The sequence below is a fragment of the Moesziomyces antarcticus genome (genome assembly GCF_000747765.1).
Source record: "Moesziomyces antarcticus DNA, scaffold: scaffold_v10005, strain JCM 10317, whole genome shotgun sequence".
In the NCBI taxonomy this organism is placed as follows: domain Eukaryota; kingdom Fungi; phylum Basidiomycota; class Ustilaginomycetes; order Ustilaginales; family Ustilaginaceae; genus Moesziomyces; species Moesziomyces antarcticus.
The window spans coordinates 395,938-420,446 of NW_014639005.1; the positions used below are offsets into that span (position 1 = coordinate 395,938).

The 24,509-nt window shown below is 61.9% G+C and overlaps 9 protein-coding genes across 9 annotated transcripts; 6 read left to right on the forward strand and 3 right to left on the reverse strand.

Annotated features, from left to right (window-relative positions):
* Positions 1-294: 294 nt before the first annotated feature.
* Positions 295-2,814, forward strand: PAN0_005c2613 (pre-mRNA-splicing factor CLF1; the record flags this gene model as incomplete). The annotated part of the gene is made up of 1 exon (XM_014801854.1): positions 295-2,814. One exon carries the CDS (start codon positions 295-297, stop codon positions 2,812-2,814), a length of 2,520 nt encoding a protein of 839 aa, XP_014657340.1.
* An 80-nt stretch (positions 2,815-2,894) lies between these two features.
* On the reverse strand, positions 2,895-7,106 carry PAN0_005d2614 (SET domain-containing protein; the record flags this gene model as incomplete). Its single annotated transcript, XM_014801855.1, has 1 exon — positions 2,895-7,106. One exon carries the CDS (start codon positions 7,104-7,106, stop codon positions 2,895-2,897), a length of 4,212 nt encoding a protein of 1,403 aa, XP_014657341.1.
* An 859-nt stretch (positions 7,107-7,965) lies between these two features.
* Positions 7,966-8,947, forward strand: PAN0_005c2615 (retrograde transporter; the record flags this gene model as incomplete). Its single annotated transcript, XM_014801856.1, has 2 exons — positions 7,966-8,677; positions 8,763-8,947. 2 exons carry the CDS (start codon positions 7,966-7,968, stop codon positions 8,945-8,947), a joined length of 897 nt encoding a protein of 298 aa, XP_014657342.1.
* A 219-nt stretch (positions 8,948-9,166) lies between these two features.
* Positions 9,167-9,584, reverse strand: PAN0_005d2616 (sm-like ribonucleoprotein; the record flags this gene model as incomplete). The annotated part of the gene is made up of 3 exons (XM_014801857.1): positions 9,167-9,190; positions 9,272-9,382; positions 9,459-9,584. The coding sequence occupies 3 exons, from the start codon at positions 9,582-9,584 to the stop codon at positions 9,167-9,169; spliced, it is 261 nt and encodes an 86-aa protein (XP_014657343.1).
* Positions 9,585-10,547: 963 nt separating this feature from the next.
* On the forward strand, positions 10,548-12,068 carry PAN0_005c2617 (ADP-ribosylation factor 3; the record flags this gene model as incomplete). Its single annotated transcript, XM_014801858.1, has 5 exons — positions 10,548-10,780; positions 10,867-11,157; positions 11,566-11,783; positions 11,860-11,922; positions 12,004-12,068. 5 exons carry the CDS (start codon positions 10,548-10,550, stop codon positions 12,066-12,068), a joined length of 870 nt encoding a protein of 289 aa, XP_014657344.1.
* Positions 12,069-12,359: 291 nt separating this feature from the next.
* On the forward strand, positions 12,360-16,058 carry PAN0_005c2618 (ABC transporter; the record flags this gene model as incomplete). Its single annotated transcript, XM_014801859.1, has 1 exon — positions 12,360-16,058. One exon carries the CDS (start codon positions 12,360-12,362, stop codon positions 16,056-16,058), a length of 3,699 nt encoding a protein of 1,232 aa, XP_014657345.1.
* An 866-nt stretch (positions 16,059-16,924) lies between these two features.
* On the forward strand, positions 16,925-19,252 carry PAN0_005c2619 (uncharacterized protein; the record flags this gene model as incomplete). The annotated part of the gene is made up of 1 exon (XM_014801860.1): positions 16,925-19,252. The coding sequence occupies one exon, from the start codon at positions 16,925-16,927 to the stop codon at positions 19,250-19,252; it is 2,328 nt and encodes a 775-aa protein (XP_014657346.1).
* A 1,217-nt stretch (positions 19,253-20,469) lies between these two features.
* Positions 20,470-21,993, forward strand: PAN0_005c2620 (putative transcription factor; the record flags this gene model as incomplete). The annotated part of the gene is made up of 1 exon (XM_014801861.1): positions 20,470-21,993. The coding sequence occupies one exon, from the start codon at positions 20,470-20,472 to the stop codon at positions 21,991-21,993; it is 1,524 nt and encodes a 507-aa protein (XP_014657347.1).
* A 1,025-nt stretch (positions 21,994-23,018) lies between these two features.
* Positions 23,019-24,278, reverse strand: PAN0_005d2621 (uncharacterized protein; the record flags this gene model as incomplete). Its single annotated transcript, XM_014801862.1, has 1 exon — positions 23,019-24,278. One exon carries the CDS (start codon positions 24,276-24,278, stop codon positions 23,019-23,021), a length of 1,260 nt encoding a protein of 419 aa, XP_014657348.1.
* Between the last annotated feature and the right edge of the window lie 231 nt (positions 24,279-24,509).

Genomic DNA, 24,509 nt, shown 5'->3' on the forward strand with positions numbered 1-24,509 from the left:
TGTGCAAGCAAGCACCTGGAAGCATCGACGGCGCACAATCAGAGCATATCCTTGGCTCCACAGCGAGTCAGCGCGTCAATGACTATGGCTATGGTGAAGAGTGTTTCTTGAGGGTATATGGATGACGAGAAGAGAGAGTGCAACTCTCCTGGTTGGCGACGACGATTTTTGCGGCCTTTTTCTCGCTGCGATCTGCGGTTGCTTCTGATCGCTCGAGCCACGCTCAAGCAGTGAGCTGGAAGATCTCACAATCCAATACGCGCCAAAAACGAAGTGAACATGTAAGCATGACTTATGGCTGCGCTGCAGGCTCGAGCGGAAGGGTTCAACCTCTCGGCTTCTTCCACCAACGACTTTCGATTCCACCTCCATCGCAAAGGCACATCGGCGGCGCCTCTTTCCGCTCATACACAAGAGCCAGCCGCCACACGCGCGCCTGCCGCGACCACCACATCAACACCGTCCCTCGAGCCGTTGCGCCGCATCGCATCCAACATGTCGCGCTCTGCTCCCCGCATCAAGAACAGGGCGCCTGCGCCCATCCAGATCTCTGCCGAGCAGCTCCTGCGCGAAGCCAATGAGCGCCAGGAGGCACCTGCGGCTGCGCCAAAGCAGAGGATCGAGGACTATGAGGAGCTCGAAGAGTACCGCGGCCGCAAGCGCACCGAATTCGAGAACCGCATCAACAGCACCTATGGCAACATGAACGGCTGGATCAAGTACGCCGTCTGGGAGGCGAGCCAAGGAGAGATGGACCGATGCCGCTCCGTCTTTGAGCGTGCGCTTGATCGAGACCCGCACAGTTTGCCCGTGTGGCTGCGCTACACGGAGCAGGAGCTCAAGATGCGTAACGTCCAGCACGCGCGCAACCTCTACGACCGCGCCGTAAGCATCCTCCCGCGCATCGACCAGCTGTGGTACAAGTACGTCCACCTCGAAGAGCTTCTGGGCAACGTCCCGGGCACACGCCAAGTGTTCGAGCGCTGGATGGCGTGGGAGCCCGAGGAGAAGGCGTGGCATGCATACATCAACCTCGAGATTCGCTACAGCGAGCTCGACCGCGCAAGCGCCATCTGGGAGCGCGCCGTCACATGCCACCCGACACCCAAGCAGTGGATCCGATGGGCCAAGTTCGAAGAAGATCGCGGCGATCTCGAGAAGGCGCGCATGGTCTTCCAGATGGCGCTCGACTACATTGGCGAGGACGAGGAGGCGATGGAAAAGGCACAGAGCGTCTTCACCGCCTTTGCCAAGATGGAGACGCGCCTCAAGGAGTACGAGCGGGCGCGCGTGATCTACAAGTATGCACTCGAGCGGCTGCCGCGCTCCAAGTCCGAGGGCATCTACTCGAGTTACACGCGCTTCGAGAAGCAGTTTGGCACCATGAGCAGCGTCGAGGACACGGTCATTGGCAAGCGGCGCATCCAGTACGAGGAAGAGCTTGCGGCGCAGCAAGGACAGACTCCCGACTATGACACGTGGTTCGACTACTCGCGGCTTGAAGAGGACGCCTACCGAGCGCTCGCTGCGTCGGGAGGCACAAACGAGCAGCTGGAACAGGCGGCCAAGCGGGTACGCGAGGTGTACGAGCGCGCCATTGCACAGGTGCCCACTTCGCACGAGAAGCGCGACTGGCGCCGGTACATCTTCTTGTGGCTGCGCTACGCGCTGTTCGAGGAGATCGAGATGCGCGACTACGCCCGCGCGCGCGACGTCTACAAGGCCGCCATCGGCGTCGTGCCCCACCGCCAGCTGACGTTCGCCAAGCTCTGGGTGCAGTACGCGCGCTTCGAGGTGCGACGGCTCGACCTCCCCACCGCACGCAAGATCATGGGCACAGCCATCGGCATGGCACCCAAGCTCAAGCTCTTCAGTGCGTACATCGAGCTCGAGCTGTCGCTCAAGGAATTCGACCGCGCACGCAAGATCTACGAAAAGGCGCTCGAGTGGGATCCCACCAACTCGCAGACGTGGGTGCGCTTTGCCGAGCTCGAGAAGAACCTCTTCGACATCGACCGCGCACGCGCGCTGTTCGAGCTCGGCGTGGGCCAGGCCGAGGCGGCAGAGCAGGGCCTCAGTGGCGGTCTGGACATGCCCGAGATCGTGTGGAAGGCGTATATCGATTTCGAGTTCGACGAGCGCGAGTGGGAGCGCGTCGATGCGCTGTACGAGCGTCTGCTCGAAAAGAGCGGCCACGTCAAGGTGTGGATCTCGTATGCGCTGTCCAAGGTCAATCGAGCTGCTGCGATCGAGGAGGACGAGGACGATGACGAGGATGACGATGACGAGGCGGAAGCCGAGGCCGAGAAGGCGCCTCGTGAGCTTTCGGTCGAGGAGCAGCAGATTCGTGCACAGAGGAGGCAGACATTGGCCGATGCGGCTCGTGCGGTCTTTGAACGCGCCTATGAGTCGCTCAAGGCTCGCGAGCTCAAGGACGAGCGCGTGGCGCTGCTCGAGGCATGGAAGTCGTTCGAGCGACAACACGGTACCGACGCCACACTCGAGCGCGTCGAGGCCAAGTTTCCGCGCGTCGTCAAGAAGCGCCGCGACATGGACGCCGCCACGGGCGCCATGGAGGAGTACTACGACCTCATCTTTCCCGACGACGAAGACAAGAACAAGGGCGCCTTCAAACTGCTTCAGATGGCGCATGCTTGGCGCGCTGCCCAAGCCGCCAAGCAGCAGCAGCAACCCGAATCTCAAAACGATACCAACGGCATCGCCAGTCCCGAATCCAACCACGACCACGAACCTGCCGACCTCGACGACGCCCGATCCCAAAACGCCTCTGATGATGAGGAGGACTCGGCTTGATCCCGTCCACACATTCACTGGATTGCACGCCAAATGTATTTGTACACCGCTTCTTGATTTTGACTGTGCGTGTGTGGCCATCACAGGAATCGCCTGCATCCTGGCGAGCCACACAGACAGGGGATGGCATCTTCGTCGTCGGCGGACGACTGGAACTTGTAGTCGTACGTCAGCTCCTCGCCCGGACGGATGGGCGACTTTGCAAACAGCACGATCCTCTTTTCGCCGTTGAGCGTGAGGATCTTGGCGTTGCAGTTGGGCGTGCAGCAGTGGTTCATGAGCCGCGCAATGTTGCCCTTGTGCGTGGCATCGACGACAAGATCATCATCGACACGAAAGAGGTAGGTGGAAAAGTTGCCCTGGCGTTCGTACTGCTTTTCGCGCTCGTCGGCCACCTGCTGCCGCACCACCTCGCCGACGTACTCGATCACCATATCGCCTGCCGGAATCAGCTCCATCGCATACAGACCCCAGTCGTGGATCGGCGACTTGGCAAACTTGAGCTGCTTCTTGCGCGTGCGCAGCTGGTTGAACTTGAACATGTCCGTGTCCGTCGCAGTCTCGCGCTTGTGCTGCTCGATGCCCAGCACAAGCCGGCGCGAGTCGGCTCGGTTGTTGCGCGCAGACTGCAGCACCTGCGCGTTGGCGCCCACCTCCGTCTCCTCGGTCGCCTTGTTGCGGTCCGGAAGGTGCGCGGCCTTGTGCGCGGGTGCGATGCGATACATGCCTTCGGTCCTCGCGGCTCCAGTGAGGTGCGGCGCAGGCGCTTCCGGTACGCCTTCGAGCTCCACTGCCGCTTCGGGCTCGTCTTCCTCGGGCCACGACTCGTCAGTGGGCAACTCGCCGCTCCGGAGCTGGTCGAGCGCCAGGCGAAGAAAGTAGAGATCCTCGGCGTCCTCCACGAGCCCAGCCTCGAACGGATCAGCCGGGATCGGTTTCGCCTTGGCAGCCGCTTTCGGCTTTGTCTTGGCTGGGACTGCCTCGACTTCCGGCGTCGCCGTCCCTTCGCCGCTATCTTCCGGAGTCGCACGGCCGGCCGACTTGGCGCTCTTCTTGGCTGCTGTGGTCGCTTTCTTCCGCACAGCGGTGCCTGCTTTGACGCCTGACTTCTTCTTCGTGTCTGTCTCGTTCTGCGAGGGCTCTACGGACGCGGACACGGATCGCGATGTAGCATCCTGTCCTGTCGATGCCGCGTCGTCTGACTCTGCTTCCTCGTCCGTAGACTCGAGAAGCCAGGCTGCAGCGCCGCGCTTCTTGGCACCGGCTTTTGCCGATCTGGCGCGCTCGCCGCTGCGTTTCGACGGGGCGGAGTCTTCGATATCTTCGCTCTCGTCGTCGGCGTCGTCTTTGCCGCGACGGTCCTTTAGCTTGGTCGCTGGATCGCGATGCTTCTTGGCGCGTGGTTGGTCGTGCTTGGACTTTGCCTTGGAGGCAGCTGCGTCGCGCTCCGAGGCCGACTTGTCGGTCTTGGCAGTCGCGACCTTGCGGAACGAGGGCAGACGTGCTTCTTTGTCGTCCTTGTTCATCGCTGATCCTCGATCGAGCGGTTTCGAGGAAAAGAAGGCGGGCTTCTTGATGACCGTCTTTGCCAGGAGCTGGAAGCCCTCCCCATCAGGTTTGAGATAGGAGGTGAGGTGAGGCACGACGATCCTGCTCTTGACGTCGCGGAGGAAGGTGTCGGCAAGCTCCTTTTGGAGCATGCGGAAGACCGCGTCCTGGAGCTCTGGCTCGGTCCACTCGGTCTTCTGCTTTTCCTCGGCCGTGAGAGGACGCAGGCCGGTATCCAGCTGTTTGCGCTGTGGCCCGGCAGGCGCAGCTGCTGCGGTTCGAGTTGCGGATGATGCAACAGCTGCAGCGTGGAGAGGCTTGCTCGTGGGGTCGGCTGATCGTGCGGTTGGCGGTGCTGCGGCCGGCGGGTCCCGCACATGCACCTGAAGCGTGTAGCCCCCGATGGTGAGGGTCTCATTGACGAATTTGCATGCGGTGGCGTCGCTTTTCTTGCTGAAAGCGACATACCAGCCATCGTCGCCCTCCCTGGTCCAGAGCGGCGGAGTGGTCGCCAGTTGCTCGGTGATGTCTTCGGTCACGACGTTGCACGACTTGGGTTTGGGGATAAACACGTGCGGACGACTCGAGACTCGGAGTATGTCCAAGATGTCTGCGGTGGGAAGCTTGGGCAACGCCTTTGGGCGTGCCTGTGGGCCACCGACCGACGTCGCGTTTCTGATGCCCTCGGAGCGCAGGCTCGAGTGGGATCTGCTGGGATGCGAGTCGCGCTCATCTTCGTGGCGTCGACGGCCGTAAGAGTCGGCAGATGAGCTGGGACGGTCCCATCGTGGCGCCTCGTCTGCGCGAGAGTGGGTTTTCGAGGACCCCCATCGAGGTGAGTGAGCATCGTGACGGTCTTGGCCTGAACGAGCCGCAGGAGACAACGCGGGTATGTGCAACGATGAAGCCGCATCCATGGAAGGCCGAGGAGCGCGAGGCTTATCCGGCGGAGGCATATTGGACTGCGACGGGCGGGAGGAGGCAGACGTAGGCGCAGTCGAGGCAATAGAAGAGGGAGGAGGACGATGCTTTGCCTGGTCCGCAGCGATCTTGAGTTTGACCTGCTCAGCTACCACCTCGCCGGCGCGATCAAGAAGGGTGACGACACGAGTCTGTCCGATCTGGCGGCCACTGAGTGCGAGCTGTGCTGCCTTGGCCGCCTTGGCTCCATTCTGCGGATCCTGTCCGTCAGGAAGGTCTTTGGCGGGTTTGCCATCTTCGTCAAAGTCATGGGCAAACGTGACGCAAAAGATGCCCAAGCTCTGGCCGATGGCAGGGTGCATCTCAAGCTTGGACGACAAGATACGGCCGAAGGGGCGGATGTGTGGCAACAGATGGCTAGGGTGCGTAAGCGCCGAGAAACCGGTGATGACGAGGTTGCGTGGAGGCGGGAGGGGCTTGGTGCCGACCGAGTTGGCGTCCCAAATGAAGCGAGGTGGATGGAGCGCCTCGCGGGAGGAGTCGAACTTTTTGCGTCCCTTGCGCGGGTCGATGACTTTGGCATCGAGCAGTTGCTTGTCTGCTGCTGACTTGAGCGCGTATTTGCCCTGCATATACCCTTTCTTGTCGAGAGGAGCCGTGGTCATGGCGTTGTTGCCGCGCTGCTCTGCATCAAGTTCGTGTGGAAGAAGGACGTGGCCGAAGGACCGGCTCGGAACAGGTGGCGGCTCGCGGGTCGGTGGGTCTGCGATGTGCGCCAGATTTGCAGTCTCTGGCCGGGTCCGGCTAGTCGAGGCCGTGCAAGTGGAAGCTGGGCGCAGGGATCTGGAGGGAGGGACTGGCGAGAGAGACCTGCGACTTGTGCTGGCGTATCGATCTTCTCGGTGAGGGCGAGAGTGTCCATTTATCTGGGGCGTGCTGTTGTGGTCCGACCTATGATTGCTGGGCCGTGCGCTATGCGAGTCGCGGCTGGAGGTAGAATGGACACCATTGGCTGCGCGAAAGGCACCGGATGCGCGTGCGAGCGTCTCGAGGCGGTCTTCATCTTCATCGGCTTCGGATGCAAGGGGCGGGGGGCCTCGCCGAGACGCATCCTTGTGTGCGGTGCGTGGTTGCGGATGTGGTGCCGAGGCTGCCTCGAGAGGCTCGAGAGCGTGTTTATCATCCTTACGATGAAGTTCCACAATCTCACCGGCCTCTGCGGCCTCTGCAGCCTCAGCGGCTGGATGCGAGGATGGATGCGAGGCCGAGGAGCGATGGTGATCTCTGGCGTCGGATCTTTGCGAGCGGTCACGAGATCTGCTGCGACTTCTGTCGGAGCGCCTTGTACGCCAGTGGTCATCGTCGTTGCGCCGAGGCTCACGATACTTGTGATCATGACGGGAGGTGTGCGAAGGTCGCGAGCCTCGCTCATTGTCGTGAGGATGCCCATCGACGTCGGAGCGCCTGTTCCTGTCAGGGGAGCGAGGGCGCCGGTTGGATGCGTGGTGGTCGTAGTAGGAGGAAGGGCGCCGAGGTTCGGAGCTCGAGGAGGGAGCATATGGCGAGCGCTGCCTGGAAGAACGCCAACTGTCTTGGCCGTAGCTTGACCGGTGCGAGGAGTGGTCACGGTGACGGTCTTCATGGTCGCGCCTGCGTTCGGAGGAATAGTGTCTGTCATAGCCTGGCTCTGGACTGCGACGCCTAGGAGATCTCGGTCTTGAATGCTGGTTTGTGGAGCGGCTATCGACAGAAGATCTCCAAGAGTCGTTCCTGGACGAGCCGGAGGCCGAGGCATGCCTGTTGTCGTACTCGTGGGAAGGCATGCTTGCAGCTCGTACTGCGCCTCCTAAGGCTCACCGATGCCGACCGAGCGGATGGAGAGCCAGAAGCGAGGGCCGGCAGGATCGAGACCAGAGTCTCTCTATGAGGATGAGGACGACTCCATCAAGATGTGCAAGATGGTGCGCGTGTGGAGGCGACGGAAGGTGCAATGCAAGACAGCTAGTGGGGAGGAGTATGGCTGCGATGCTGCGTCGACGAACGAGCCAAGAGCGATGGCAGCGGGAGGATGGAGCAAGCAACAGCGGCTCGAGCTAGAAGATAGAGTGAAACGAAGAGCAGCCGGCACGAGTGACGATGAAATCAGCAGGGCCGGGGCCGGGGTGCAGCTCGAGCCAGCCAACGCATCTTTTGTGGCAGCAGACAGCAGACAGCAGACAGCAGCAGCAGCAGCAGCAGAAGCGTCGCGCTTGTTGGCCGTGGCGCGCCCACTTTGATATTCGCCAGTCACCCCGACTCGTGACTTTTTTGGCCCAGACAAGCAGGTCGCGCTGAGCAGCGCAGCGGCAAGAAGAAGAAGAACAGAACCCTTTGGGCGCGCGCTCTCTCTTTCTCGTTCAGGGCTCAGCGGCGGGCGTGGACGCGTCTGTTGGCGCACAATTTCAAGATGTTAGACCCACCACTCCAGGGGCAGAGCAGGCACCGGCTGTGGCCCTTGCGCGGTGGCCTGTGTGAGAGGAGCTCCACATGTCCAGCGCACAACACTCGCTCTCCTAACCGCATCCCACCATCACGAGAGCAACAGCCAGCACTAGTCTACATCAAGTAGTCGATCTGTAGCTGACTCGGAGCTGTTACCATCCTTGCCTCTCGCTCCTTGCCGCTGTTCGCCTCCCCCGCGCCATGTTGGTCCTCGTGATTGGCGACCTGCACATCCCCTTCCGCGCACACGACTTGCCGGCCAAGTTCAAGAAGCTGCTGGTGCCCGGCAAGATCCAGCAGATCATCTGCACGGGCAACGTGTGCAACACCGACTACCTCCACTACCTGCGCACCATCGCTGGCGATGTCCACCTCGTCAAGGGCGAATACGACGACAATCCGCATTTCCCCTCGAGTCTCATCCTCAACCATGCACCGCTACGCATAGGCGTGCTCCACGGCCACCAGGTCGTCCCGGCTGGCGACACCCAGTCGCTCGCCGCCGTTGCCCGCGCCATGGACGTCGACATCCTTCTCACCGGTCACACGCACCGCTTCGAGGCATTCGAGCTCGAGGGCCGCTTCTTTGTCAATCCGGGCAGCGCAACAGGCGCGTGGCATCCCACCTGGCCACTTCGAGACCCTGCCTCCGTCGCAGCGCTCGCAGAAAAGGCGGCTACCAAGGCGAGTCAAGCCGATGCATCCGGTGCCGACGCAAAGAAGTCCGATAAGAACGCCACGGAAGAGGCAAGCACCAAGAAGAACAAGACCGACGACGCAGCCAAAGCAAAGCCAACAGATGCAACGGCCGCAGAAAAGGACGGCGCATCCGCCAAGCAAGCAGACGGTGCCAATGAGGATGACGAAGAGCTCCATGTCAAGGAGGCGCCAGCGCCCATCCCAAGTTTCGCACGTAAGTAGCATGTCGCTAGCGGAGCCCACTTGCGCCCCGCTTTGCCGTATCTGACACTGCCTCCTCTCTTGTTCGCATCCGATAGTGCTCGACATCCAAGGCGCAGTTGTGGTCACGTACGTATACCAGCTCATCGACGGCGACGTCAAGGTGGAGAAGATCGAGTACCGCAAGAACCTCGACAGCAACGCCTTGTTGCAACGTGGGACAGCCGGGGCTCCTGCCGTGGGCGCAGTCGGAGGTGCATATGGCCAGCAAGCATCGCGATGAAGCCCCTCCTGCTTGCGGAACATCACCTCGCAATAATACCACCGTCAAGATGCAAACGCGCCGATCGGCTGCGATGGAAGTGTTGGTGTTGTTTCTAGAGTACAAGTACAAGGATGTGAGACCTGGAGCGGCTCAAGGGCGTTTGAAGGCGCATGTAGATGGGGGTTTGGCGATGCAGATGGCCGAGCCTCAGATGAGGGATCTGGCCTTTTGGTCGATTCACTTTGCCGGTTGAATGAGTGTCTGCGAGGTGAACAACGGTGCGCAAGGAGTACGTGGTCAGCTTTGCAATGATTCTGCGAGTGTCATTCGCACGCTACTTACGATGTTGTCGCCTTTCAAAAGGATGCGCCCGAGCTCGACGCGCTTGTGGTCCTTCTTGAGCCACACCTCCTCGGCATCCGCCAATGTCACGTTCATGAACTCATCGAAACCCTACCGAAGCACAAAGCAAGCGCAATGACGGTCAGCATTCTGCTTGCATAACCTGCGAGCTTTCGGCTGTACTTACGATGATCTTGCCCTCGATGCGAAAGTCGACATTGTCGTAGAGCCAGAGCGACACTCTTGTCTGCTGCTGCAGGTGGCGGAAGATGATGTTGATCGGCTGCACCGACACTTTGCTTCGTCCTGACATGTTGGCTATGCTGTGATTGAATCTCCGAGGGTGCTGGTGGCGATGAGGGTATGCACGTAGATGGGTGGATGTGCAGAAGCAAGAAGCAGAGTGGTCTCGGAAGCTGCAAATCGCGCTACTGTGATGCGGTCCACAGATCTGAAGGTGTAAAGATGCGAACGAGTGCACGTCTGAGCGTAGCAGCCACTGCGAGGGTTGATGCGAGAGTCGAAAGCCAAGTCGAGAGCGGTGGTGACAGGATGGCAAGTGGAGATGGAGGCCAAAGGCTGCACTTTGCGCGACTCTGCGAATTCCAGCCGCGGGAAGTCGAGGCTTGCCATCGGGAGTGCTGCGAATCCGATGCAATCGCGATGCTCCCGAACCAAGCTCGCAGTTTTTGGCTCCACAAAAATCGCCCTCGCTCTCCCAGCCGCGGCGTGACGCTCTGGCCAGCGGCGGCGGCGGCTGCCCACGAAAGCTGATTTGGTGCGCTTTGGCACCATTCGGCATGCAAGGCAAGCACCGCGTGCATCACGGAAGCTCGATTCCGCCCGCCCCACCTTCTCTTTCTCTCCTTGCACCTGCTTTGCTCGGTTCGCTCCACCATCCCACCTGCCACCACGGACCCACACCACCATCTCACCACCAAGACAATTTGTCGTGGCAAGGCAATCAAAACCCTCGTAACTCCGTCATCCAATCCACCTCAAAAGGCGCAGCGGGACAGCGAACCTGCTCTTGGACACATCAGCCGAGAAGCGACAGCTACGACTCTCTCGAGCCGCTACGACAGTCAGCGGTTTACGACATACCTTGCGGTCGAGCCACCGGCTATAGGTTGCGAGAGAAAGCAGAGCTGACTGGCAGGTGCAAGCACAGGCCGAGTGGCAGCCGTCGACGCATACATCCTGGCTCCTCGATCCGCGAGCCTCATCCCGCTCGTACCAGCACCAGCACCATCGGCGAGAGCGCGTGTAAGTCAAGATGGGCGTCACGTTCTCCTCGATGTTCTCCAAGCTCGCGTTCTGGAACAAGAACGAAGACGTGAGGATACTCATGCTTGGCCTCGACAGTGCGGGCAAGACGACCATCCTGTACCGGCTGCAAATAGGCGAGGTGGTGTCGACCATCCCGACGATCGGCTTCAACGTAGAGACGGTGACGTACAAGAATATCAAGTTTCAGGTGTGGGACTTGGGCGGACAAACGTCGATTCGGTAGGTTGTTTTTCCTTTCCACGCTTTCAAAGCACCGAGGCAGCTGGACTAACGCTTGCCTCCTCCTGGTGGGTGCGATGGTGCAGTCCGTACTGGAGATGCTACTACGCCAATACGGCGGCGATCATCTATGTGATTGATGCCTCCGACACGCAACGGCTGGGGACGGCCAAGGCGGAGCTGCTGGCGATGCTGTCCGAGGAAGAGCTCAAGGAGTCGAAGCTGCTCGTGTTTGCCAACAAGCAGGATCTACCGGGCGCGCTCGACGAAGGCCAGGTGAGCGAGAAGCTCGGACTGAGCGAGCTCAAGGACCGCCAATGGTCCATACACAAGTGCTGCGCCACAAAAGGCGAAGGTCTCGAGGAGGGGCTCGACTGGTAAGTGGTTTCTGTGATGGTCTCGTAAAACAGAGCTCTAGACTGACTCGGCGCTGTATTCAGGCTCGTCACCACGCTTCAATCCAAGTGACCGGACGAAAGACTCTGATACCCGTTCGCTCCGGTCTCTACCGCTGCACCTCGCCTAATCATCATCACCGTTCCAGAGCTTTAGTACGCACTATAAAGATGAAATGGTTCGCATAGCTTTTGTGTCGTGGTCCTGTGCGAATGTCATGGCATGGGGTGGCAGCCGTTTGATTCGGCTCCATCAGGAGGGTTCGCGCAATGCGTGTGTGAGCGCGGGCCAGGCAGGCCCATTTGGATTTTCGGCCTTCATGTCGGCCGACGCGCGGGCCCACACGGCGTGCTGGTTGCCCTTTGACGACCACGCTACGATTGGGCCAGCTTGAACACAGGAACGGCCATGCAATCGACATCGGCAGCCATTGCGGCCGCGGCGATCTCGGGTGCCGACCTGGGTGCACGAGCCAACAGCTCCAAAGGATCATCGGCTGCGACCATCGGTAGCAACGGCTTTGATGCTTCCGAGGCCGAAACATGGATGCAGGCAAGATGGAAGTCCGTCCAGACCAGCCTGAACGATAAGAAGATTCCAGACACTCGTAAGTCATCCAACACCGGGCAACACCGAGAGGCAGATGTGGAGTTGCTGATCGTGTCTCTGATCGCGTGGTACAGAGAGGCCAGAGGTATACAAGGCCGCACCGGGCACTGGTGGCTCTGCGTGGGGCCCGAACAAGAGTGAGTCCAGTCATGTTTCAAGTTTTGTGTGACGAGGCGCATGCTGATGATAAGCGCTTTGATGTGGCGGCTTGAACACAGAGACCGTCAACGAGAGGTTCGCCAACGACCTTCTCAAGGCATCCACCGCAGCAGCGTCGCAATGATTCAAGCGGCTCGAACAGCAGCATGCGAATAACAAGCTTGTCCAAGTCATTAAGATCGACTCTCCGCACCAAGCGCATCTTCGTCACTGCAGCAAAAGCAGCAGCAGCTGATGCTCAACACATTCGACTATGCCCATACTGCCTGTGATCTGATTTCCTGCGACGGAACCCTTCCGATGCTCGAGAGCTTCCGGCGGGTCTCGTGCGAATCTCTAAAGACACAAACAGAGTCACCCTCGGCCTCGTCCGAGGCACTCTTCTAGTGGCACGACGAGGTCTATAGACTGCGGCATGAAAGACAGTGAACCACAGCTTGCGCTGTCCATGGTCGGTGCGTGGAGCGAGCGAAGCGCGGGAGCCGGGAGTCGCGTTAGACTCGGTTCGAGAGCAACACCTCTCGCTCCTCTTTTTCCTGCAACGCGCGGTGTTGGCCGATGCGCAGCAGCAGCAGCAGCAGCAGGTGGAGAAAGCGAGGCCAACGCGGCCCCAAAGCGCCAGTCCTCCGCATCGGTTCTGCGCCGAATTGATTTGGCGGTCCGGAAAATTCGCGCTGCTGCTGCTGCTGCTGAGCAAACAGCCGACTCGGGTGGGCTTGCTTCCCCACCGTATTCAGCACCACCACCTCCTTCCTCCTCCTCAAAGCTCCGCAGAACCAGCTCGGGATCAGCCGGGCAAGTCGCTGCCATGCTCGCGTCATCGTCACAGCGCGCATGGCCTCAAGCCTCGCCATCCCACGACGACTACGACCAGGCGCTCACCGTCCTGCGCATCGTCCAGCCCGCTGCCATCCTCGCCATCGCACTCGCTTCGGTGCTCATCAAGCCCTCCAAGAAATGGCTCGCCCATCTGCTCCATCCTCGGCGCTCCGAGTACGATCAGCTTCGAGCAGAGGCACACCGAGAGCACGACGATGACGACGACCATGAGCCGCCCCAACCCACGCCCGTCGTCGTGCCCGTCCGCTCTCGCCGCCGATTCCTCACGCAGTCCACCCAGCTCGGTCTCGCCGCTACCTTTTTCGCATCGGGTGTTCTCATCATCCTGCGCGCCGTCCTGCCCCCGAAGGAATGGCAGCCCGACCTCGCGCTCTGGGGCGCCATCGATCTGCAGGCGCTCGGTGGCCTGCTCGCTTGGGGCGCCATCGTCATCGCCGCTCTGTGGGAGGAAAAGGTGCGCGGCAGGGGCAGCTACGGAAGAGGCAAGTCCGGCTGGTCTCTCCTTGCAGGCGCCGCCACCGACATCTGCCTGCTCGTTCTCTACATGATCCCCAAGCAGCGTCGCGACTTGCCCAACACCAGCCGATGGTCGATTGCGCAGCTCGGCCTCATCATCCTCCGCCTTTTGCTGCTCTATCCCGTCCTCATTCTTGCTCTGTCGTGGGATCGCGTGCGATTCGTTCGCGCCGCAGACCTTGCAAACGAGACGGGCGTCGGCTCGGCACCTGGCCCTTCCACCTCGGCCGCGCGTTCGGCGCCCGCCAACGCCGAGTCGGCAGGTCTCCTCCGGGCACCTGGCGCATCTGCGACCCCTTCATACGGAGCCACTGACACCAGTGTCAACGGCGCCAACGGTAAGGACTCGGCCAACAAAAAGTCGGCCGTCAACTCGGGCACCCAGACTCCCAATCGCGACCCCAACGCTTCCATGGGTCTGTCGGTGGCCACCGCCCCACCGCCGCCCACCTTCAGCACGTTCCTCTACCGCATCCGCTTCCTCTTCCCGTATCTCTGGCCGTCCAAGTCGGCGCGCCTCCAGCTCATCGCGCTCGCCTGCGTCGGCCTCCTCTTCTCGGCGCGCGTGGTCAACTTCTTCACGCCGCTCGCGCTCGGAAAGCTCGTCGAGGATCTTTCGCAAGGCGCCTCGCCGTGGGCCGATGTGGCCATCTACGCCTTCCTCAAGATGCTCCAGGGTCAGGGGAGCCTGCTCACCGTCATGCAGAACGTACTGTGGGTGCCGGTCGAGCAGTATTCGGACCGCATGATGAGCATGATGGCCTTTGAACATCTGCTCAACCTCAGCATGTCCTTCCACACCAAAAAGAAGACGGGCGAGGTGCTCAGGATCCTGGACCGCGGCAGCGCCATCAACAACTTCTTCCAGTACCTGCTCTTCAATCTGCTGCCCGTCTTTATCGACATCTTTGTCGCCATGATCTACATGACGCGCACCTTCAGCCCCGCCATCGGCATCGCACTCTTCGTCGTCATGGTCGCATACACCTGGACCAGCGTGCAGCTCACCACCTGGCGTACCGGCCTGCGCCGCGCCATGAACAACAAGGACTCGATCTGCCGCGCCATCTCGGCCGACGTGCTCATGAATTGGGAGACCGTCAAGTGCTACTCCAACGAGGGCTACGAGGCCGAACGCTTCCGCTCCGCGCTCCAGGACTACCAGAAGGCCGAATTCAAGGTGATCGGCAGCCTCAACATGCTCAACATGGTGCAGAACCTCATCCTCGCCTTTGGCATGCTCTTCACCATCATGCTCGTGGCGGGCAGCGTGGTGCGTGGCGAGACGACGAGCTCGCAGTTCGTCGTGTTCGTCACGTATCTCCAGCAGGTGTACCAGCCGCTCTCGATGCTCGGCACGCTCTACCGTGTGGTGCAGCAGAACCTTGTGGACACGGACAAGCTCATGACGCTGCTCGAAGAAAAGACCGAGGTCAAGGACGTGCCGGGCGCCAAGGACCTCGTGGTGACCGACGGCGTCATCGAGTTCCAGGACGTGCGCTTCTCGTACGACGGCAAGGTCGAAGCGCTCAAGGGGCTGAGCTTCAAGATCGACCGCCACTCGAGCGTGGCGCTCGTGGGCGAGTCGGGCGCGGGCAAGTCGTCGGTGCTGCGTCTGCTGTACCGCTTCTACGACATTCAGTCCGGTCGCATTCTGATCGACGGGCAGGACATCCGCAACGTGACGCAGCGCTCGCTCCGACGAGCCATTGGCGTGGTGCCCCAGGAACCCTCGCTGTTCAACAACGACATTCGCACCAACATCCTGTACGGCGATACCAAGGCGTCGGATGAGGCGGTCGAGGCGGCAGCGCTTGCGGCGCAGATCCACGACCGCATCCTCTCCTTCCCCGAGGGCTACGGCACCGTGGTGGGCGAGCGCGGCGTGCGGCTGTCGGGCGGCGAGAAGCAGCGCGTGGCGATCGCACGAACCATCCTCAAGAACCCACCGGTGCTGCTGCTGGACGAGGCGACGTCGGCGCTGGACAGCCAGACCGAGAGGCAGCTGCAGTCGGCGCTCAACAATCTGATGCACGGCCGATCGAGCTTGACCATCGCGCACCGGCTGTCGACGATCATCAACTGCGACAACATCATCGTCATGGATGCGGGCCGCGTGGTCGAGTTGGGCTCGCACGCCGAGCTGATCGCCAAGAAGGGCGCGTACAGCAAGATGTGGGAGCAGCAGATCAAGACGCAGAAGGAGCAGGAGGCTGCAGCGGCTGCGCAGGAAGCTTCGCGCCAGGCGGACCAAGATGCACAGCCGACGGAAGCCGCCAAGCCCAGTGCAGCGGCGGTGACGGCGGAACAGGACGAGCAGGATGAGCCTGCCGAGGCCCAGCCGGGCATGCTGGGCATCGTTCCTCCCGCCGTTACCGGCGAGCCGGAGAATCCGCTCGAGGGTGTGGGCGAGAACGTAGAGCCGGCGGACGGTGCGCAGGGCGCGGCTGAAGGCGGAGATGTCGAGGCGCCCAGCCAGACCGAGGTACAGGCCGCAGCCGAGCTTGCCAAGTCGACTCAGCCGGGCTCGGATGTAGGCGCAAACGGCAAGCAGGGCGGGCTGACGGTCGAGTCGGCCACGGCCACCAATGGCAACGCCAGCGGTGCCAGCTCGCCATCGCTGCAGGACGAGTCGCCGTCCGGCTCGGACCTGGCGAGCAGCGGCACGCTCAGCAAGGATGACAAGAAGAAGCAGCAGAACCGCAAAAAGAATGCCAAGCGCCGCGAGAAGGAGCGCCAGAAAAAGTCGAGCGGTTGATCGATGCTACACACCAACCTTGACGTTCGCCTGCCTGCCCGCCTTGGCACGGACGCACCCACGGAGCCTTTTTCGGGCTTGCGCAAACATCACAGTTGGCCTCGCCGAGTCTGTCGTTAGACACTGTCATTGCATTTTGTACAATCACATTGAAGCTACGCTACGGTCACTTTGGTGGCAGACGTGATTGGCTGGACTGATGTGATTGCTGAGAAGGCGGTGAGAGTTGGTGGAAGAAGGGTGTTGGTTCCTGCGCTGGACCTGCGCGCGTCGCGGCGCGGAGCAGCCAAGTTAGACAAGTGGAGCGAGAGAGAGTTGGTGGGGGCGCGCAAAGTGCCATTTCCGAGGTGGCGGCGCGGCGGCGCGGCTCTGCTGGAAATCGGCGGCTGGACAAAGAAGCCAGGCCGAAAGCCAGGCAGAAAGCCAGGCACCGCGCCTCCCGCCGAGCCACGGAAGAGAGGCTTCTGGAAATAGTGCGAAGGGATGCAGGCCAGCCAGCCAGCCCATGCAAAGGTTGGCGGCCGCGCGCGCCCGGGACGATCCAACGGCATCACACTAACCTACTCACTCACTCGCCTCCGCGGCTTCTCCGTCGACCATCACTCTCACTTTTGCTCGAATCTCCGACGTGACCACGGACTTGTTCGGCTCAGTCGCCACCTCACGTTCCTTCCCGATTCAGCTTGAGCTTGGATTCCAGCACACGCAGCACGCCACCGCCGTTTCCATTCGGCTCTCCAATCTTTGCCTTGTAGCTGCAGTATCGTCCCCGGCCACATCATCGGATTTGTTGGCTCGCAGCACTCTCGCCCTCTTTATCTGCGCGCGAGCGACCGTCTTGGCTCGGGTCGGCGCATTTTGACACCATGTCGAGCATGTCGAGCATCCCGCACGAGGAGCTGCCCATCCTCGAGGCGCTCATCAACATCCGCAACCGACTCACCGCACTCAAGAAGGACAGCTCCGAATTCATCCGCTCGCACGATGTGCAACAGCTCTACCAGCAGGTCATAAAGCAGGTCACCCGCCTCAACGCCGTCCGAGACGAGCAGCAGGCCAACGCGCAGTCCTCCTCCACCGCCAGCTCCACCTCGGACCACCACGACGCCTCCGACCAGGCCGACACCAACGGCCAAGACGACTCGCCCGTGCTCCAACACAACCGCGTCGACACCACGCTCAACGACGTCTTTTCGCTGCTCAGCCTCTTCTTCCTCACCATCGGACGCAGCCGCGAGAGCCCCGCGACGTTCTCGCAGCTGAGCTGCATGAAGCAGCTGCTCGACCATCTGCAGGAGTCCGGCATCTACACCGAGGCCGACCTGCAGCCGTTCGGCGCGCGACTCTCGGAGCTGCGCGAGATCATCCGTCGCGACGGCGATTGCGGCCGCCATCCGCCGCAGCTCACCAAGCTCATGACGCGCAAACTCGAGGTGTGCGAAAAGACGGTGCGCAAGCTCGAGGGCTCGCTCAAGGTGCTCTCCGTCGAACTCGTGCCCATCCACCAGAAGATCATCTCCATCCGACGCCAGCTCGCCGCCGCCGCCGCCAAGCCCAAGCCGGCGCGTGCCGAGATCAAGCAGCTGCAGGAGGAGCTGCGCAAGATCGACGCCAAGCGTGTCGACGGCAAGTTCCTCGGACCCGGCGGCAGCTCGGTGCCCGCGGGACAGGCGATCCTGGTGGGCCTGCTCGAGGAGTGCTTCGAGATCTGCCACGACATGACGGTGCGCAACGACGAGGTGCCGATGACGCTGCAGCCCATCTACGACCGGCTGGTGGAGATCAAGTCGCAGCTCGAGCATCTGGTGCTGACGCACCGCTGGACGCTGCGCGAGACGGATCTGTGGAATTATCAGGTGACGCTCAAGGAGATCGACCGGCTGCGCGTCAACGGCAAGTTTGTCGACTCGGAGGGCAAGCAGCCCGAAGGCCAGCTCGTGCTGCTGTATCTGCTGCGCCGGTGCTACGGCCTGATCTACCGGCTCGTGGCGTCGTCCGAGCCCATCTCGGAGGAGCTGATGCCGATCAGCAACAAGCTCTCGACGGTGTCCAAGTGCCTCAAGGAGGTGAGCAAGTACGGCGGGCCGTTTACCATGCGCGACCTCTACCCGTACCGGCTGGCGCTGCATCAGATCGACAACATGCGCAGCAAGGTGCTCGACAAGGACGGCAACGACACGGGCGTGCGCAAGTGGCTCGGACGCGACGGCAGCGTGCCCGAGGGCCAGGCGATCCTGCGTGCGCAGTACGAGGAGGTGGAGCAGACCATCGAAGAGATGCTCAACCGCGAAGACGACGACGATGACGACGACGAGGAGGATGTCTGGGACGGCGACTCGACGTCGAGTGCCGAGCTGTCGGGCACCGAGAGCGCCGCTTCGGACAGCGAGGTGGAGGGCGAAGGCGCGTCGGCGGATATGGTGCGTCAGGCGCTCATGGCACGCGGAGGACCGATGGTCGGTATGGCACCGCCGGATGGCCCGGCGACACAGCCCAGCTCGGCGGCGGTGTCGCGTCACGCGAGCTCTGCGTCGAGCTTGGCGGGGCGCGACAGCGGATTCGGCGGCGGACTGGCACCCATCACTCCGCTCTCGACTGCACAGACGGTCACGCCGGGGGCCGGGCACGGTAGCATTGCAAGTTCGAGCGCATCCACGCTGCGGGCCGCGCCGGCTGCCGAGGCGGTCGCGATTCCGAGCGAGCGCGCCGGAGCAGCGAGCCAGGCATCTCCTGCGGTCGCTTCACCGGTAGGCGCGGTGGCTGGTTCGCCTGCAAGTGCCAGTGTGGCGGATACGGAGGCAGAGGCAGCGACGGCGGCGTCGGCGTCTTCATCCACGCCTTCGGCCGTTCCAAGCACTGCTTCGCTCCTGCGCTCTCAAAAGATCGGACGCGACTTTCGGGATGGCGTGGGCGACTTGACGGGGCTCAGCTCTCGATCGCCGCCGGTGGGCGTGGCGGACGGGCGCACAGCGTCGCTGCAGTCGCAGATGCAGGCTAGTTCGACACCGCCGGACACGCTCGAGCGTCTGCCTGCGGGTGCGGCGCCGCTCGCCGTGCCGACGCCGGGCATTCTGGAAGAGCAGAAGAGGGCGGGACCGGGTGTGGGCACGCAGGTGGATGCGCTGGCCGCAGGATTCCAGGAGACGTCGATCAATGACCTGCTCTCCAGCTCGGCGGGGACCACCACGACTTGATCGTGCTATGCATTCTCCTGTATCGGGGCATACGATGTTGAGCCCAAACATGGACCTTTTTTGATTTCCCTGCATCGGGTGGATGGATCGGCTGTGTGTGGGGACGAGGTGCACGAGTGTTATTTTGGGTGGACAGTGGCAATACCCTGAACCCTTGATGAGGCAAATTGGCCGCCCTGAACCCAGCCAGCAGCGGTCAATAGAGTGCGGAGGTGGGTGGTGCCCTTGACCCAGCAGGTGGTGGTCCCAGGGTTGCTTGCTGCAGCGTCCTCTCCTGTACAGTGGTGTCGATGTGGCAATCGTGTCGGACGAGCTAGCGTGGATGCGGAGGAGAAGCTGCTCACGGGATCAAGGACGGTTAGTGCGGTGCTAGCGGCCGACGGTACGTATGCGCGTGGGCTGGAGTGAGGCTTTGGATTGCGCGATCTGCGCCCAACTCTCAGAAGGAGCACCGCTTCTCTCCACCCGGGACCCTTTGGCGTGGCTGCGGCTCGAGTGCAGGCCAAATGCACCTCTGCAGATCTCGCGCGCATGCGTCCAGCGGAAGAACTGAGCCTCAACGCGTAGAAAAAAAAAAGGGCCAAAAATCACGAAATATGCCTCACCGAAAAACAAAAACCCTCCGCCCACCTCGGCGAGCTGCAGCGCCGACTTTCTCAGCTGCGCAGCAGCTGTCACTCGGAAGCCGACGACGCTGCCAATCCTCCTCCGCTCAATCAACCATGACGCCAAGCACGCTCTCGACGTGAGCCCCATGCCTACCTACGCCCTCAGCCCTCAGCCACCACCACATAGCCGCCTTTGGGACCCACAACGTGGAGCTACTCACTCCACGCCTTCCAACGCTCGGAGACTTGTCCAGATGAACGCTCATTCCGCCCGCCTGCGCGCTTAAGGCTCCGAGCCGCTCCTCGTTGCCTCGCTCACACTCCAACCGACCGCGCCCTCGGACCATTCTCAGCGTAACTCTGAGTCTCAGCCTCGCCCTCACACTTGGACACATGCCGCGATTGGATTCGACTCTTGCCTCCCATCCACCCTATCCCTAGCTTCGCCGGCCACTCCTCGCATTCATCCGCTCGAGTATACCTCGACATCGCCACCGGCCACCGACCACCATACTCTGATTGTACCTTCGTTGTTCAGCGTGCGTCTTCATCCGGACTACTCGGCAGCATCAGCCGCGCATCGCACCTCAGTCGGTCCTCCAGCAGATCATGACGGCGACTGCAGCCTCACCAGCCTCAGCTCCTGGCCTGCTTGCACATCGATATTCCAATCCGCTACTCTCCACACCACGCGCGTCCGACTCGGTCCAGAGCAACACCAGCTTTGGCTCGGCCGCGCCACGCATGGCACTCAGCATGTCTTCGCCTCCCCACAGCGCTTCGGCGTCCAACGCGACTCCAATGGCTTCCGGCAGCGCCACCATTCACGACGAGCAGCGCACCGACACCTTTGGCGGCGCAGTCAAGTACGCATGCGCCTCGTGCATCCGCGGACACCGCACATCCTCGTGCTCGCACAAGGACGGCTCCAAAGGCCCGCTCTATCCCATCCGCAGCAAGGGAAGGCCGCCCACACAGTGCGAGGTGTGTCGCCAGAAACGCAAGGAGAGCGGCCGCCACGTCCGCTGCGATTGCTCCGGCAAAAAGACCAGCGCTCCTACTGTGCAGACGACTCCTTCAGCATCGCTCGCACCCAAAAGGTCGTCTCCCACGCCCACCAAGCCCCGAACCGCTGGGTCGACATGTTGCGGCGAGGCAGACCACCACCAACAGGAAGGACGTGCGCCCAAGAAAGCCAGGACCAAGGGCGACGGCTCTTCGCTGCCATACGCACCTGTCTCGCCCAAGCACACCGCCGCCCGCCGACCCAGCCTCGACAATCGCACCGCATCCTCGCGCTCGCGATCGCCGCCGCAAGCCGAGGGCGATATCGTGCTCGCGCCCATTCGGCCTGCGCGTGCGCAGCACTCGTGGAGCCTGCCGAGCATCCACGCGGCGCACGATGCAGACGATGCCGAGGATGAGGAGGTTGCACCTCGTCGGTCGTCGACGCTGTCGCTGTCGAGCCTGATGAATCCGCGCGCGGCGGAGACGACGACGAGCAGCTGCTGTTCTGGCAAGCCGCGCGCCGAGTCGAGTGCGCCGAGCATCGAGCTGCTGCTGCGTGCGGTGGACATGTCGAGTGCGTTTGTGCCTCCGCCGTGCGTGTGCAGCGACGCGTGCCGGTGTGCGCGCTGCCTGTCGAAGCCGGCGTCGTCGCAGCGCGCCTCGAGCACCGCCGCGTCGTCGGCGAGCCCCAAGACGCCCTCTGCGGGGCTGGGGAGTCCGAAGCCCGCAGCGGGGTGCGACGACTGTGCGGCGTGCGATCTGGGGCTCGAGCGTCCATCGGGTATCGGGGCGGTGGATAGCTGGATGGCGCAGACGCGCGGTACCGACGAATGGACCGCACGTCCGCGAGCCTCGTCGCTTGAAACCAGCGCTGCCGACAAGAGCGCGGTCGAGGGTGGGAGGAGAAGTTCGCAGCCTATGCAGCTGCAGGGTGCGCAGGAAAAAGCATCACAGACACTGCATGGCGGGTTGCTGACTTCGCTCGCCAGGGCAGATGACAGGGACGAGGAGGTGAGGGCCGAGCTGGTGCTTGTGCATCCAGAGTGCGACGCGTGTTTGCACGTCGTGCGTACCCGCGGCGTGGGCGTGCTCACTCCCGCTCCTGCGTCCACCGCTTCTCTTTGATGTAAGGGGACTGTATTCGTATTGTACTTTATATACCCACGTTGAAAACTAAACTCTACTTGACTTGGTCTTGGATTTGCTGCCGACTGGTGGATCTGCGGTCGTTTCGGGTGCGCCTCATTCTTACCGCACCTTCTATCCCGCTTGTAGCGGGGGGTTGCATGCGTAGGACGGACACTGGTAGCAATTACGTCTGTCGATCGGCTCTGGCTCGACTCCGGTCCGGGTCTCGAGCGTGACTTTAGTTTGGATCGAGTGAGAGATGCTTGCACAACGTGGTTGGGGCGGGGTTGGGAGTTGGGTTGAAGCACTTGACAGGTCAGCGTTGTGCGTGGTTGGGGGCACGCATGGAGCCGAGGGACGCTTGCATCTTGCGCACGTCGCAAGTGCTGTGCACTTATGCCTCCGCTCGCGAGGCCTTTGAGCCATGCCGGAGCTGTTTAGCTACGGTTGATGCGAACGTGTTGTCTGCCCAATTGCGCCTGCATTGCCACGTCGACCACCTGGCAGCTTGTCGATCGGCTCGATTCGGGCCGGGTCAAGGCCAACTCTTGACATGATGGAGCGGGAGAAATGCTTGCTGAAATTGGGTGGGGCAGGTGCGGGACATGGGTGGCGCACTTTACAAGCTCAGGTTGTCCGCACTTGAAGCACTGGAGACGCGAAAGAGGCTTGCTTTCGCACTTCCGAAAGCCCTTGGCACTGGTCGGCTCGCAAATGGGCGGGCGATCCGAATCACGCCTGAGCTGCTTCGAGCGCCGGTAAAACTGAGATCGTTTTGCCTGCACACCGAAGCGCAAGCCCGAAGGATATCGCTTTGAAGGGTGGGTGGAGCTTCCGATCGGCTGATTGCGGCTTTGGGCTCGGACGCCACTGCGCATCTCTCAACGACGCAGACGCTTGGACCCTGGTCATGTTTGCTTGCTCACACTCGCCATCCCGAATGGGCTTCATCGCAACGCTGCACATCCACCTCACACACTTCACAGTGTTGAAAACCCAAAGTTGGCAGAGCAAGGCGTGGGCTAGGCTTTGGACTTGCGCTTCTTTTTGCGCGGTGCGTCGTCGAGCGCATCCCACTTGGAGCGTGGACGCGCCGTTGAAGGTGGTGGCGCGTCCGGCTGCTCCTGCTTCGGCTCCGCCTCGTGCTGCGGTGGCGGAGGAGGCAGTGGCTTCGGTTGCGGTTGCGGCTGTGGATCCGCGGCTGAAGCGGGTGAAGATTCCCGCACAAGGAGCGGCGTTTCCGCAGCAGACACCTTCGCAGTAGTCTCGGCGGGTTGGAAAAGCTCCGACTCGGTCGCCTCCAAAGGGACAGTGTCGTTGAGCGCAGGCTCTTCACTTTGCACCGGATTGGGCGTGTCATCGACATCGGCGATACCCGTCCATCCGCCCACGTCGGCAAAGATGTCGTCGTCACCGTCATCGTCGCTCTCCGCGTCGGGCCCTTGCTCAGGCATAGGTTGCGCCTTTTCAGCCGGAGATGCAGGAGGATCGGGCGATGGCTGCCGTGGTGGACTCGGCGGTAGTGCTGGCGCTGCTTGGCGCGGCGGCGACGCTGGGACTGCCGGTTTTGCTTTGACCGCGGCACTCGGGTTTGCTTCTGACGCCGCACTCTGCTCCGGCACCAAGGCGGGCTCCGGCGCGGGCCGCACCTTCTTGCGCATGCGTTTGCCGTTCTTCCATTTGTACTCTGCCGCCACCTCGTCCTCGCTGGCCTTGCCGATCGGGCGGAACCCAGTACCCATCCGTGTGCCGGCCGTGCTCTTGTCGTCGCCCATCACCCCTGCGCGCCTCTTCTTGATGGCGTTCATGATATCGTCTCTGCTGCGCTTGGGCTTTTCGGCATGGAAGGCCTGTTCGAGATCGTCGTCCTGGCCAGTTGCGTCGGCATCTTGGTCGAGCTTCGCCTTGTTCTGTGCGAGAAGCGCATAGTCGAGGCCCTTGACGAGCACCGAGTAGCGCGCGTCGCCACCGACGCTGCTGAGCTGATCTCGGAGCACCTGCCGCTCCTCTTGGCTCGTGGCGGCGGCGATGCGTGCCTCAAAGTCGCGCTGCAGCGCTTCGACGTCCGAGAACTCGCGGGCGAGCGTGCCGGACCGCCGCGCAGCCGCGCGGTCTACATAGGCAGCACCCGAGCGAGAAGGCTTGGGCTTGGACAGGTCCGCCGGCTTGGTGCTCGAAGAAGGCGCGGCACGCTTGGCGGTTTTGCCGAATGAGCGCTGCGATGTCGAGCCGGACGACGACGACGCGCTCGAAATGAGCTGCCGGAATGCGTCTTGGTCCATCTTGCTCTGAGGAGGATGGAAGGTGGGATGCAGGATGCAGGCCTCCACACCGACAAAAATATCGAAAAGCTCGAAGGCAGCCCGGCTGCATGAATCGCACAACTGCCGAGAGCGCTTTGATTTAACTTTTCGTTCAAACCCAAAAAGCGGCGGCGCCCGTCTGACTCGGTCAATAGGCCGGCTTTGCTCGATTGCACCTATCTTCCCGACCTGCAACCGCAACCTACACCT